The 13042-nt window shown below is 38.6% G+C and overlaps 1 protein-coding gene across 1 annotated transcript in view; it reads right to left on the bottom strand.

Annotated features, from left to right (window-relative positions):
* Window positions 1-714: 714 nt before the first annotated feature.
* The window catches only part of SEC23IP (SEC23 interacting protein), a 21666-nt gene continuing 9338 nt past the window's right edge, over window positions 715-13042 (bottom strand). Inside the window, exons 8-19 of the mRNA XM_030951099.1 lie at window positions 12646-12787; window positions 11166-11374; window positions 10480-10598; window positions 9741-9911; window positions 9285-9380; window positions 8900-9106; window positions 8590-8745; window positions 7933-8035; window positions 6754-6939; window positions 6145-6307; window positions 4074-4174; window positions 715-1882 (exon numbers count right to left, since the gene is read on the bottom strand). Coding sequence (XP_030806959.1) covers window positions 4093-4174; window positions 6145-6307; window positions 6754-6939; window positions 7933-8035; window positions 8590-8745; window positions 8900-9106; window positions 9285-9380; window positions 9741-9911; window positions 10480-10598; window positions 11166-11374; window positions 12646-12787 — 1634 coding nt within the window. The 3' untranslated portion in view covers window positions 715-1882; window positions 4074-4092. The remainder of the gene's footprint in view (window positions 1883-4073; window positions 4175-6144; window positions 6308-6753; window positions 6940-7932; window positions 8036-8589; window positions 8746-8899; window positions 9107-9284; window positions 9381-9740; window positions 9912-10479; window positions 10599-11165; window positions 11375-12645; window positions 12788-13042) is intronic.

Below are 13042 nucleotides of genomic sequence, written 5' to 3'. Positions count from 1 at the left end.
AGGGGATGTGTCACAGCCCAGCACCTGCTTAAAAATGCTATTCAAGCAAACTGATCAGATTGCTCATGTGGCACAGAGTTGATAAATATAAATGTACATAAGCCTCCACTCTGATATTTAACATGGAAATGAGGGCAGTGGTCATGGTGTTTGTGCTGTATATATATATATATATATATATATATATGTATAAAAAATTTGTATTCTAACAAACAAGGGACATTGTAAAGCTTAAAAAATTCTGTCTGACAGGGTAATTCATAAAGATGCAAAGACATTTGTCTGTTTTGGATAAAATGTTTCCTTTGGCAAACTTTCTCCCCAGAGCAAGAAGGATTTTGGAAAGCCCAAGACTCACTACAGGGTCACAGCCCATGGCAGGCAAGAGATGCCAAGGGAAGTGTTGGGTTTTGAGAAGCCAAACAGGAAAATCTCCTTGTTGTCCTCTATCAAATGTGAGAGTACAAGAGAAGACAGAGATGTTATTCTTGAAGATGCAGAGAATGGATAAAAGGCCACAGATACGAGCCCCAACCAGAAAATGTCAACTGTGTATCAGAAAAAAACTGCAATCCTAGCAGTCAAACATTACATCAAGGCCAGAGAGGCAAAGGATTCCAGCCTTGAACAAGGCCCTAATCAGGGAAGTTGGACTAAGCAACCCTCCAAACTATTTTTTGTGTTTAAATACAAAACCTTGTTGAAAAGACCCACTGGAAGTAAGGTAATTTTAATTACAGCCATCAATTTGTATACACAATAATGTGTATTTTACATATATCAAGGAAAAAAACATACTGCATTTCAAAATTTGTTTACTGCAATAACAGAGGCAAATAGTCAGGAATAAGGTTAAGCCACTAATATTAAGGAAAGCCACAATGTGTGTGTAAATTGAAGCTACAGAAGCTCAGTACTCAGAGACATTAATTCCAAGGGTTTCACAATACCTAACTCACCTCAACCTCATTACATGAAAATGGAGTCTGGATTGCAGGGCTGGATCTAGATTATTATCTAGCACCCATAAACTTCAGGTTCCTATTTACAGTAACAGTTCTGAGATGTTAAACTGCAAGGTCAAGGTAAGTGTTTTACTTCTCATAACTGCAGCCTAGTTTCACTAAAATTGCCTTAATTAACTCAGAATAGTCTGTGATTCTATAATTACCAGATCAAAATGTCATTTTAAATCGTTCCTCATTTCAGGATATGTGAACACTGAACTAGCTGTAACAAACTTCTAATATTTTCAAAGTCAAAAGTTCATTTTTACTTTAAAAAAAGCCACAATAAAACTCTTAACAGAGGCTTAAAAAGGTCTTTATAAAATAATCTCCATCACACTTACAATAGTAAGAAAATTATTCTGGTTCCTAGTTTTTAGTAAATATGAACTGGTTTGTGTAATCTGTATTAAAGATGGTTATAACTTCAGTTCACATTTTATTTCTTAAAGGGGCATGAACAAATGTGTCAAGAACAGTAGATTATTGCTGCTTCTCATCAAGTCCTTTTTACTGAGGACATGCTGCCTTGGTAGGCAAAGCATGTCTGGCAGCCAGCTGAGACAGGAGAGCTGAAGGAGAGAAGGTATGATTTGCATGCCAAAAAAACCTTCTTCAATCACCTTATATTTGGCAAAGGTACAATTGAGCTGATTTAAGATCAAAACTGTGTCATTCCATCCATCTCCTGAATGACAGTCCTGATCATCTCATAACTTCAGTTTGCTTGAAGTGACACAAGAAGGTAGAATCCAAGTAAGTTCTGGAATGGCAGGAAAAAAACCTCGGATGTTTATCCTCTCATATGCAACTCTGAAAATACCAGATGTTCTTCAGAGGGGTTTTCACCAGGTCTGCTGGAGCAATGGGTATGGCTGTGCAGAGAGAACAGAACATGGACATATTGGAAATAGGAAATCCATCAGGTTTTCTATTCCTGCAGTAGTACTGATCAAATTAAATATGCCCCCTTTCAATTTCAAGAGGGCTCAAAAAGATCTAAAAATCCATATATGTTTTTAATCAAACTTTTCATACAGCAAGACTCTGAAATGTACTTTCTGTGGACACAAATTGGCAATTACAACTGCAAACAGAAAAAGCTCACAACAACTGCTAATAGGGTGTCATTCATTATACATTTTAACCAGCTGTTAGATTCTTTAGCTTTTAGTAATAAATTATCCTAGTGAGGATGGTGACAGTTTATATGTCCAAGGTTTAATCTGCTGGTGCACTTCTTTCCATGGTTTATATGAAACCTTACACTACTGTTTCACAAAGAGCAGCTTCTAGAAGAGCTAAATCAAGCCACTCACACAAAATAAAATGGATGTTGCTGTCAGAAGCACCACTGGTAATAATTACCTTCACACTGCCACCTTTCACATTTGAAGGTCTTAAAAGAACAGAAAAAAAGAGAAAAAACCCACATGACTACTAACACTGAGGGAGAATTTTCCACTTCAGTAATTCCAGATTCCTTGTGATGTGATAATATTTAACTCAGCACATGTAAAGACATTTCTTGTCATGTGGAAAAGATTCCTGGTCTTGTGGTGTGCAGCCTTCCCAAGACACCACTTCAGTGCAATCTGCTCTCCTCCCATTTAAGCCTCTGGTATCTGAATCCCAGTCTCAAACACTGTCCAGTCAAGCCAGGGCTGGGGGACATTCTGAGCAATTCCTGATGGATTTACAGACTTCCCTGACTGTGCTTTGCTGTGTGACATTCTGCTAAACTGTTCCCCAACAGTGGAGTTCTCAAAAAACCACAATTATCCCAGTGTCTGCTGCAGCTGAGCAGCAAACTCCTCTGAGCTCTTCACTGATAAATCATCACAACCCATTCCCCCCTGCAATGAGGCTGAAAGGCATTCCCTCTGCAATGAGATTCCTATGATTTCAACCAGACCCATCATAAAGAAATAGCAGAGAAAAAATTCTGCAACTGTGACTGGAGACTGTGCATAAGCCATTGTGATGACTGATACAGCACTGTCAGAGCTGTGCAGCCAGCTGGTGCCTTTTTCCTTTTTCCTCTCCATGCTTTAAAGAAATGCATTTGATCAGCCTTGACATTTTATTTAAAAAAAAAAAAGCTGCTATCAACTGACCATCAGAAGCATTCTGTTACAAAAGAGTACTAAAACTGTATGATAGCAATGAAAGATACCTAAAATATTCCTCTGAAATGTCAAGCATTTCTCTTCATGCTGGATATTTATGTACCTTGACATTATCAGCTCTTCTGAAAATGGAGAAATACATCAGAAACTATCTTGTATGATTCCAAAAAGGCAAGGTGCATATTATTTCTTCCCTGCCTCTCAAAAGAAAGTATTTTCTTTTCTGTAACAACCAGCAATGCAAAATGATACAATACAGATCCTTAGTTTGGAAACCTACATCTTAAAATAAAAATACCTGCAAGAATATTTCAGGTCTAAGATACTCAACTGTAACATGTATTTAATTTCCTTTCAAAGCAAATTTCCATGCTGTGTCATTTCACTTGTTCTACTGAAATTCTTAATCTATACAAAGACAATAAAATACTGACCTATATAAGGGTCTAATTAATTTATCAATAGCAATGTTTAACACCTGCTTAGGACACAAACAGCTTTTTGCTGACAAATGTGCACCATTGGTCAATCCAGTATTTACATTCACCAGTGAAACACTTTTGGGGTTCTTTAATCTACTGCACTGTAAATAAAGTTTCATCATATCCAATTTCACCAAATTTTCCTATTATTGAACATTCACTGAACAAGAGAACTGAGGGAGAAGCATAAGAAAGAGATCATACTTTGTTGTATTTGTAGTGGCAATTATTATCCAGTACCAAAAAGCACTAACATCAAATATCTTCTGGAAATGAAAGGAAGAAGAAAAAGACTTCCTCAGCATTCAAGTTTAGAAATTGTTTTTGCAATCAAAATGACATTTAATGGCTGTCTACTTCATAATTTAAACTTCAGAGGAGAATGGGAAAGTAAAGACATCTAAGCTGTAGCTGAATTTGATCTGAGCAGAGAAGTTACATTAGAGCAAACTTACAAATTCATGTTTTTATACATCAATGCTGTGGCTGCTCAGGATTGATATTCATGGTCCTGTATATCTCTTTGAGAAACAGCAGGGCAGTGTCTTCAGATCCCCTATGAGGAATGAAATAAATAAAACAAAAGGAAAAAAGGGAAGGAAAAAAAAAGGAAAAAGTTAGTTCAGTATGGTCCATCTTCTAATTCTCCTAAGTCATATTCCATCCTATTTCAGCTCTCCAAAGAGTTTGCACAACCTCTTGGCCCAGAATTTATTTTTCATGAACATGGCCTTACCTCTACCAGCTTCCTTCAAGCTATAATTCTACACAAGTTTTGAATTAGTTCTGCTATCAACCCCAGCCTATGCATTTACCTTTTTTCTAGTGCATTTCCTCCTCCTGTCCTCCCTAACTTCCTATGCTGCAACTCCAAACCCCCTCCTCTATCCACTTCTTTGATGTTACTTCCTCATCTTAATCTCCTCAAATAATGTTTCACTTTTTGTCCTGAATATATTCCACACTTCATTCTACTCATTTTGTCCCACTCCATTAATTAGCCCATTTCTAGCAGCAATATTCTAATTCTTCTCTAAATGGCAGGCCCTTAATTGTAAACAGACCATGTTAAACACCCCTGGTCTTCCTCTCTTGCTTACCACTAAAATGTTAGATAGCTCTCAAATAATTTGAAGATTAATATCATTCAAGTGCCATGTTTCCAAGTGGCTGTTTTCCCTCATCTTTTCAAAAATCAAAGTTTCAGGCTGTCTGAATCTAAAGTTAACATGAATAGAGTTAATTTTCTTCTTCATCTGTAAAATGCTATTTAAACACATATAAACAATACCAACATAAAAAATAAGAATGTTAAACAGGCAAATGTTAACAAAGCTCCAGAGCTGCAGGTGTTGTTACATGAGGGCAGCTTCCTGTGCTTTTTAAAATAAATCATATAAGGAGCCAGAGAAGGAGATTTAGATGGTCAGAACTGTGATCCTCCAAACGTGAGGAACATGATTTGCAGAACACCAGTACAGAATTCAACATACAAGCTAAGGGAATACATGTATATTCCACAATTCAGCACAGATATTTCTTGATGGTCTCTGCATGAAATGAGCAGCAAACAAACAAGCAGAAGGCTCAACACAGAAGCTCCAATCTCTCCAACACTCAGAGCATTTCATTTAAAGCTTTTCCCACCATTCCTCAGGAAAAAATGCTCTCCTATTCGGGTCATTAATCACTGTGCTTATCTTCCTTACTCGAATGACAAAAACAGGCACAAGTACCAAGCTTTTAAAATCCTGGCAGTGATCGGCTGCCACCCTGTGGAAGGAGCTCCGGTCCCTTCAGCCCTGCCTGTGGAACGGCACTGCCACCACCGGGTCACGCTGACAGAGCCCAGTGCTCACAGCAGCCCGGGAACCCCTCCTCTGGCGGGTGCTGAGCTTCAGCATCCAAGTGATGATGGCTCTAATGAGACCCTTCAGGTCATGCCTTCAGAGCTGTGTTTTAACCTCTGGAAAAAATGCCTGATGCTAAAATGACCTACTGAAAATCAAAACCTTCAGAAAGAACGTAGAGCACTCTTTGTCCAGCACCTGCTGAACTCAAAATGAGAGACCAGTCACTCCTCCCTCACCAACATCACTTTGCACAGCTCACAGCTGGCACCTAAGGTTGGCTATTACATACCAAGGTGTGTTGTTAAATATAGTTCACACATCCTTTGCCAGAAGAAGCAATAAAGTTTTATCACTTATTGTAGTCTAATAAAAATCCTTCATGAACAGTTTTATTTGAAAAGCTACAGTTGTGAAAATGCTTCCAGAGTTCTCCTTGTTTTGAAAATGACAGTAGCTAAAAATGTGTGTTTGGAGTGCCAAAGGTCAAGAGAAGAGTGTGCAATGTCTTTACTGCAAACAGATTTGTTCACTGAGTGCTAACACAGAATTTTACTTTGAAACAGAATTATCAAATAGTGACATCCAAGCACAGCACCCTGAGCCTGACACTCCTGGACAATCACATATATGTGTCCCTTAAGCAGAATTTCTGGAATCAGATATCTCCCCTTACCAGTAGCACAGGTGACTCTGCAAAGCAAACAGGTACTCATTGAAGCTTTCTATTGGTTTCTCTTGTAGAACATAATCAATGCGACGCCCTCCATTCAGCATCCCAACCTTCACTGAAACATCTTCATCTTTTGGAGGGTCTGCACTTTCAGTGATCTTCTCAGCTAAAATCAAAGAGTTTCACATTTAAACCATTTTCAAGCACAGCCTGCTTGACTATAATTAAGAAATATTACCCAATTTTTCTGCTGTAATTGCCAAGTGTTTGTGATAAGACAATAATAACCTGAGGTGCCCAGCATGGTTCAGAAAGGTTACTGAACTATAGGCTTACTTCTTTCCTAACAGTTTAAACAGTTTTCTAAAGAAGTAACTGCTGAGCGATCTCTCCCTGAACTCACTCCACCCCACAAAGCTTTCATTGTAATTTCTCTCCCACACCCAGCCGAGGAGGAGAGTGACAGAGCAGCTTTGGTGGGAACCTGGCATTTAGCAGAGATCTCCTTAACAGGGTGAGGGAAAATCAATAGCAAACAGTCACTGGGATACTCAAGTGTCAACTGATTTAAGACAAGTAAGATACAGAAAAACCAATAATGTGTCCATGTACCTTCCACCACTTGCTTTTCTTCCTCCTCTTTAATTTGGTTGGCTACTTTCTCCAGCTCTGCTTGCAGCTGGGTAGAAGATGTATGAGCACGTGCAAACTCATTAAGGGTCTGCCATGCACTCTTCAGAGAGCTGATAAAGCCCTGCTTCAGATCAGATCCCATACGAGACAGAGAGTCTTTCAGCTCTGAGAAAGAAAAAAAACACACCAAAAATTTAATTCAGAAGGATTTAAATTGACCAACTAAAAGCAGAATGATAAAGTTCTGTTCAATAAACATCCCAATTACCAGGGGAAACAAGCCTGCTATGTCATAAATGCATGTTTCTTGCTTCTCCATTCCATTTTCAAAGATTAGATGAAATGCAATTAATACACATAAAAATTAATGCATGTTTCTTGGTTCTCTATTGCATTTTAAAAGATTAGGTGACATGCAATTAATACACAATTGACTTCTTACTGAATGGATCAATGAATCCACCTAGATCAAAGTCAAAACAATAAGGAGCAACAGACCATATTTTGCTCCTTTACTATACACACTTTTGGAGAGTTGTAACCTGAAACAAGTATCTTGTGTAGTCTAGCAAAGCAGACTCACTCTAATGGTCAATTCCAAAGGACAGATGCTGCACAATCTCTCCAAGTGCCTGAACAGAGGCTTTCAGGAGGGCTCTGTGAACTTGCACAACAGCAAAACTGACTTTCCTTGTTAGATGTGCAAAATTTAAGTGGAGCACCTTGGTCTGATGTGCACCCATGAGCAACAAAGTCAGTCCCTGCCCTCCAATGGCCACAGAACCTCCTTTTCCCTCAGGGTTCCCAACACTGAACAGACTCTGGTTGAACACATCATAGTGGTCATTAGGGACATCAAGAAATTTAGCTTCTGTTTCACAGCTTCTTAGAAATTAAGGTGATCAAGCAATGTACAGCAATGTTTTCATAGAACTTTGGTAATGAGAAGGTTAAATCTGGAGGAAATGTGATTATTACTTTTGAATGGAATTGTGAATGCCCAGCTTATGGGGCTAGGTGGAATCACCTCTGATGTTTGGAAAAATATGGAGTCAGATATCCAGGGATATTAATTAGTCTCTTAAAATCTTAAAATATTCTGATGCATCAAATGAGAAATAATGAATAGGATCCATATGAAGTAAGTTTTCTTTTTACCCAGATGAAGTCTTTTTCTGCCTTTATGATGTGGAATGAGAACTGGTTTTAAATCCAGGTCTTCAATGATCATTGGTTCTAACCTGTAAGCTACTGGATCAAGCTGTTAAGAGACAACACATTGACATTTAGTTATCTTTAAAATGATTCTAATTATCACATCACTGAAAAAAAAGTCCCTATTTATAGACAACCATTTTTCAATTCTGCACTATTTGAATTTACAGAAATTCAGTTCATGACATTAGGCAGGTTCATTAACTACTTTGGTCTTGTTCTCCCCACAGAAGGAGATTCTAATGGGGAAACACAACAGCAAGATTTCTTTGCACTCAATCTCTATCAACATTAAACTGTTAAACAAAATGAGACAGAGGAGAACAAACACTGCAGGCAAAACCACAAATATTCCATAGAAATCTACAAGAGTGGCCTCAAATTAATTTTAAAAATCCTAACAAACCCCCCCAAAAAAAAACTTCCTTAATTCTGAAAAGAAACATGGCAAATATTATGAAAACAACCTATACCTGGAAGTGTTTTAGGAAATGTACATAGGGAACAAGAGGTGTAATGCTTAGAAGGTAGAACCTAGTATTCTGCCTTTTTTGTCATCTACATCGACTAAAATCAAATGTCAAAAGCACTGCTACTCACTGGGTGATAGATATTGAAGAACCCCTTGCAGGTAGGGAGTCTGTAGTTTTCATCAATCTTCTCCACACCCCTCACAGTAAGGAACACACCAATAGGGGAACCAAGAGCAAAGAAAATATCTGGTTCAAAGTCCAGTGCACTGTAAACCACAGAAACCTACCAGAGAGAAATCAGACACATCATCTCTCAGAACTGTCAGCTTCAAAGGAACTAGCAAAAGGTCATCAACATTAAAAAAAACTATAGTGAAAAGAGAGGATTGATCAAATCCTTTAAACAGTTCAAATCATTCAGATCTACACAGTCTCACCTGGCCAGTTCCAATTTCAAAATACTCATAGTCAATGTTCACAGAAGACACAGATGCACCAACTGGGAGCTTCCTCTTTGAGTGCATCTGCCCAGACTCTGAAGGTGAGACAGGAGAAACTGCCTCTTTTGATTTCTGGGTGTCTTCTTGAGTCTGGAGTGTGGCAGCCAGCAATGCTTTCTTTTCTGCTACTGCTTTCTTCTGTTCCTTTTGAGAAAAGTTTTAAAGTTAGGGAGAAAAAAGGTTAATTTCACAGCTGTCAAAATTCCTTTAATATATTCAGGATGTTAACAAGAGTGTTCAAGAATAGAGGCTTGTCCACAGCAAAGAAGTCAGTTACATTTGCTTAACAACTTTTAATTTCCATCCTGAAATATGTATTTACCTGCTTGGCTGCTCTGTCTTTTACAAAATTAGCTATTTTCTTTCTTGGTCCAAGAGGTATCCCCATCTCCTTCAGGTCATCAACTGTACACATGAGCTAAAGAAACAAACACCAAACACACGCATAAAAATTTATTTTTCTAGTAGAAAAAGTACTTATAACTTTTCTAGTAAAATGAATAATTATGAATGTGTTAAGTCAATTTATAAAGCTACAGAAAATAGAAAATAATTAAAAAGACATGACACAAAGTGCCTAACACAACTGGGTGGATGCATCACATCAAGGAAAAACAACAGCTGCAGAACACCGAGTCTTCAAGTCATGCATTGATTATCTTATCTTTGCAACTGCTCTCATGGCCACTGAGAGGAAAAACAAAACACCAAGAAGAAGCCCAAATATAAACCTCCATTCCCTGGGCAGCCCCTACAGGTCCAGTGAAGATTTCAGTACCAGAGACTCCATGTCGATGCGCTCCTTTTCGAAGGTGCTCACGTACTCTGACAAACTGAGCATTTCCAGAGTCTTCTGCAGAGTGGGAACATCTTCCTCTGCTTCAGCCTCACAAAGGTCATCAGCAGAAGTAGCAATGGAGGAGCCCAAGGAACTGGTATCTTCAGTCATCTCAACAAAATAGCACACAAAGTCACACCCTCTAACAGTGGAAAACCAGTAAGCAGCAAGCAAAACCAAGTTTAACTATTTTCTCTTAAAAGCATTATCAAGCAAGCTCTGTAAATATATATCCATTTTTAGTGAAGCAGGACATAGATTTTTCACTAAAATAGAACTGCAAAATAAATATTTAAAAATTACTGTGAGAGACAAAAAACTCCAAAATGCTTCCTTTTATTCCTCAAAGAACTGGTCACCATTTCTAATCTAAACATAAATTCTCTCCCTTTTATACATCTCCCCCATCACTTAGATACTGTTAGACCAAGTTACATATTCACAAGGGTCAAAGCTGATGTTCACCACCAAATCTCATTACTGCCCTACTTGAAACTTAAGACAGAGCTAATTAATTTGTCCTGAGAAATGACAATATTTACAAAATGGCATCTTTCCATTAACATGTTTAAATGTACTATCAAAACCCACAGACTTGGTTCAGCTAATGAATTCTGAAAAGAAAAAATGATTGAAAATATCAGATCTATATGCCTGGAAAGACCAGCATGCAAATTACCTGTTTATCATGAACAGCCATGTCCTTCACATTCCCATTAACACCAGAGAATGTTCCAGAATTTACTGATGAAGCCAAGTCCTTCTGGTTAGACAATATGTCAAACAGAATTAAGGAACCTGCAAACAGGAATTAGAGTTGATTTGGGGAAAATATTGGGTTTTCCTGTCCTTAAATATTGAGTAAGATTTATATGCAATAGTAATGTCACGGTATAGTTTGATCAAGAGGTGGCTGAATGAAAATACTCATATGTTAACTTGAACATAAAAAGCTAAAAGCAGCCCTTTTTTCCTTAAACACCTGAGACTGCTTGGTGAACTGGAGGAAAAGTTCCAGTCCAAACCAGTATGTCAATATTCTGCTCTAACACTTATTCTATATTCCAAGAAATGACTGTACTTTTACTAAGTGGGGGTTCTGAGACACGGACATCACCCACCTAACAAGACACCAGATAACCTGTAAACGTTTAAACACAGATTAGACACTAAGTTTTCATGAAGGGAAATACTAACTTTCTCTCAAAGCCTGATAAACTCAGCTGTTGAGAGGAGCTTGTCAGCTGTTCTCTGAAAGACAGCCATGCCCTAACAGCTAATTTGGGTTTTATGCATAACAAAGGGGTCATTTTCCTTTTAAGAGCAACTGATTTGGGATAAAAGCAGCACTCCTGAGACAATCACCTAAGCTGTGCCCAGCCACAGAGACTCCCCCTTTGAAGTCGGGGTTGCGGCTCATGAAGAGCGCGTACAGGCGGTTCATTTCCATGCCCACTTTATCCACGATGGTCTGGCAGTAGGTGGGGCTGTTGTAGAACAGGATGTCGAGCAGCGTTTCGTTGGTGAAGTGCCTCAGGCGACCAATGCTCGGCAAAGTGATTTTCTTTATGTTCCTGGTAACACAAAATCGTTAAAAGCATGAAAGGCTTTTAAGAAACGCTCGTGAGAAATTTGTTAGCTTTTGAAATTAATGCAATGTAAATGCTACAGAAAGGGTCTCTAAAGAGATTTTAAAAACCCATACAGCCTTCTGGCCTCGTTGTATATTCACTCATTAATGCTACCTGCTGATTGTAATATTTCAGAAAGCTACAGCTCTTTTTTTTTTCTCTCCAGGCTGAAGGAATGCCTGAAATGCTCTTCTCTATTCCAACACTACTCTCATAAAGTACCAGGGAAGCTTGGTGAGCAGATTGAAGTGGAAGAGAAAAAGGAACTTGCATATAAAATTAGACTCAGAGAATGGTAACGCTCTCTTTTTCAAGAAGAAGCTTGGCATCACCATCTGCCTGTCTGGAGTCAAGACAGCTGCACTGGAATCGCTATAGACTTGAGACTGCCTGGTTTGATTAACAGAATAAGGATCCCCTCCTCATGCGGTGCTCAAATGCAAATAAAACAGCAAGGCTGGAGGAAAGCAGTGTGATTTGACTGAGCTACAGCAGTCTGGAGAACATCAGCATCACTTTTTAAGTGCCACAGGTTGCCACCCTCACAATTTTTACTTCCCCAGCTTTGAGCAAGGGAAACAGCTTGAAATGTGAAGTCACAGCAAAGGGGTAGGCACAGAGAAGGGAATTTAAAACAGATTTTTAAATGCTGCAACATTCTTACCCAAATATAGATACTTTGCTTCAAAGAAAGAATCTCTTAGCTCAAGTGCCTAATCATAATTCAGGCACGTCTCTGGGACTGGACAGAGGGCTCAATGCCTTCCTCAGAAATAACTGCTAGGGTGAAACTCAATCAGACTGCAGGAAAGTAAACAATAAAAAACTCTCTGCTCTAAATTGTGCACACCTCATGGACAAAACATCTCCACACTCACCACCTCATTCATCCTTGTGATCACAATCTCTACACACGCACTCATCAAGTACCATGCACTGGCCACTCTCATGCAAATCCAGTACTGAAAAGTTGTGTGCATGAAAATAAACAAGAGAGATATTCCTCACACCCTTCCAGCTCTCCAAATACTCCTCATCAAAATGTTAATTTAAAAAAATCTGCAATTCTCTGATCTAGTCATACATTTACTCATGTAGCCTGCAGAGCATATGAACTGGTCTTTTTCCCCACTTTCCATAAACCCCACTTTCCATAACCCATTAAACAGCAGCTTTTAAGATGTTTTCAACATTAAACAACACCCTCACCTCACCTGTCTACACCTGCTGCATCTCCATGCAGAGAACTGTGCCAGTGAACTGGAAGGAATTCCACCCTGCTCACTTTGCCTTCCTCCAAATACTTCTTAAAGTGAGTCTGCAACAACTTCAGAGAAACAGTCCTAAAATCATCAACTGTGAAGAAAAAAAATAATGAAAATCTGATAGCTGCAGAACTCAAGTAACCCACAAATAGTCCCTCCTTCCCCTTGATTTCACAGATAGTCAGAATACAAATGATGGAAATTGAAAACTGGAAACATCTTTTCAAGTATTACCATTCTAACAATAAGCAAGTACTCGTTTTTGTTAGAGTGGATTTTTAGCAAGCTTCTATTTATCTCACAATGACTACCTGTTCACTCCATAACCAGACAGGGCTTTCTTAAT

The sequence above is a fragment of the Camarhynchus parvulus genome, chromosome 6, assembly GCF_901933205.1.
Source record: "Camarhynchus parvulus chromosome 6, STF_HiC, whole genome shotgun sequence".
NCBI lineage: Eukaryota > Metazoa > Chordata > Aves > Passeriformes > Thraupidae > Camarhynchus > Camarhynchus parvulus.
The sequence above is the reverse complement of the archived record's forward strand: the minus strand, read 5'-3'. Positions and strand labels throughout refer to the sequence as shown.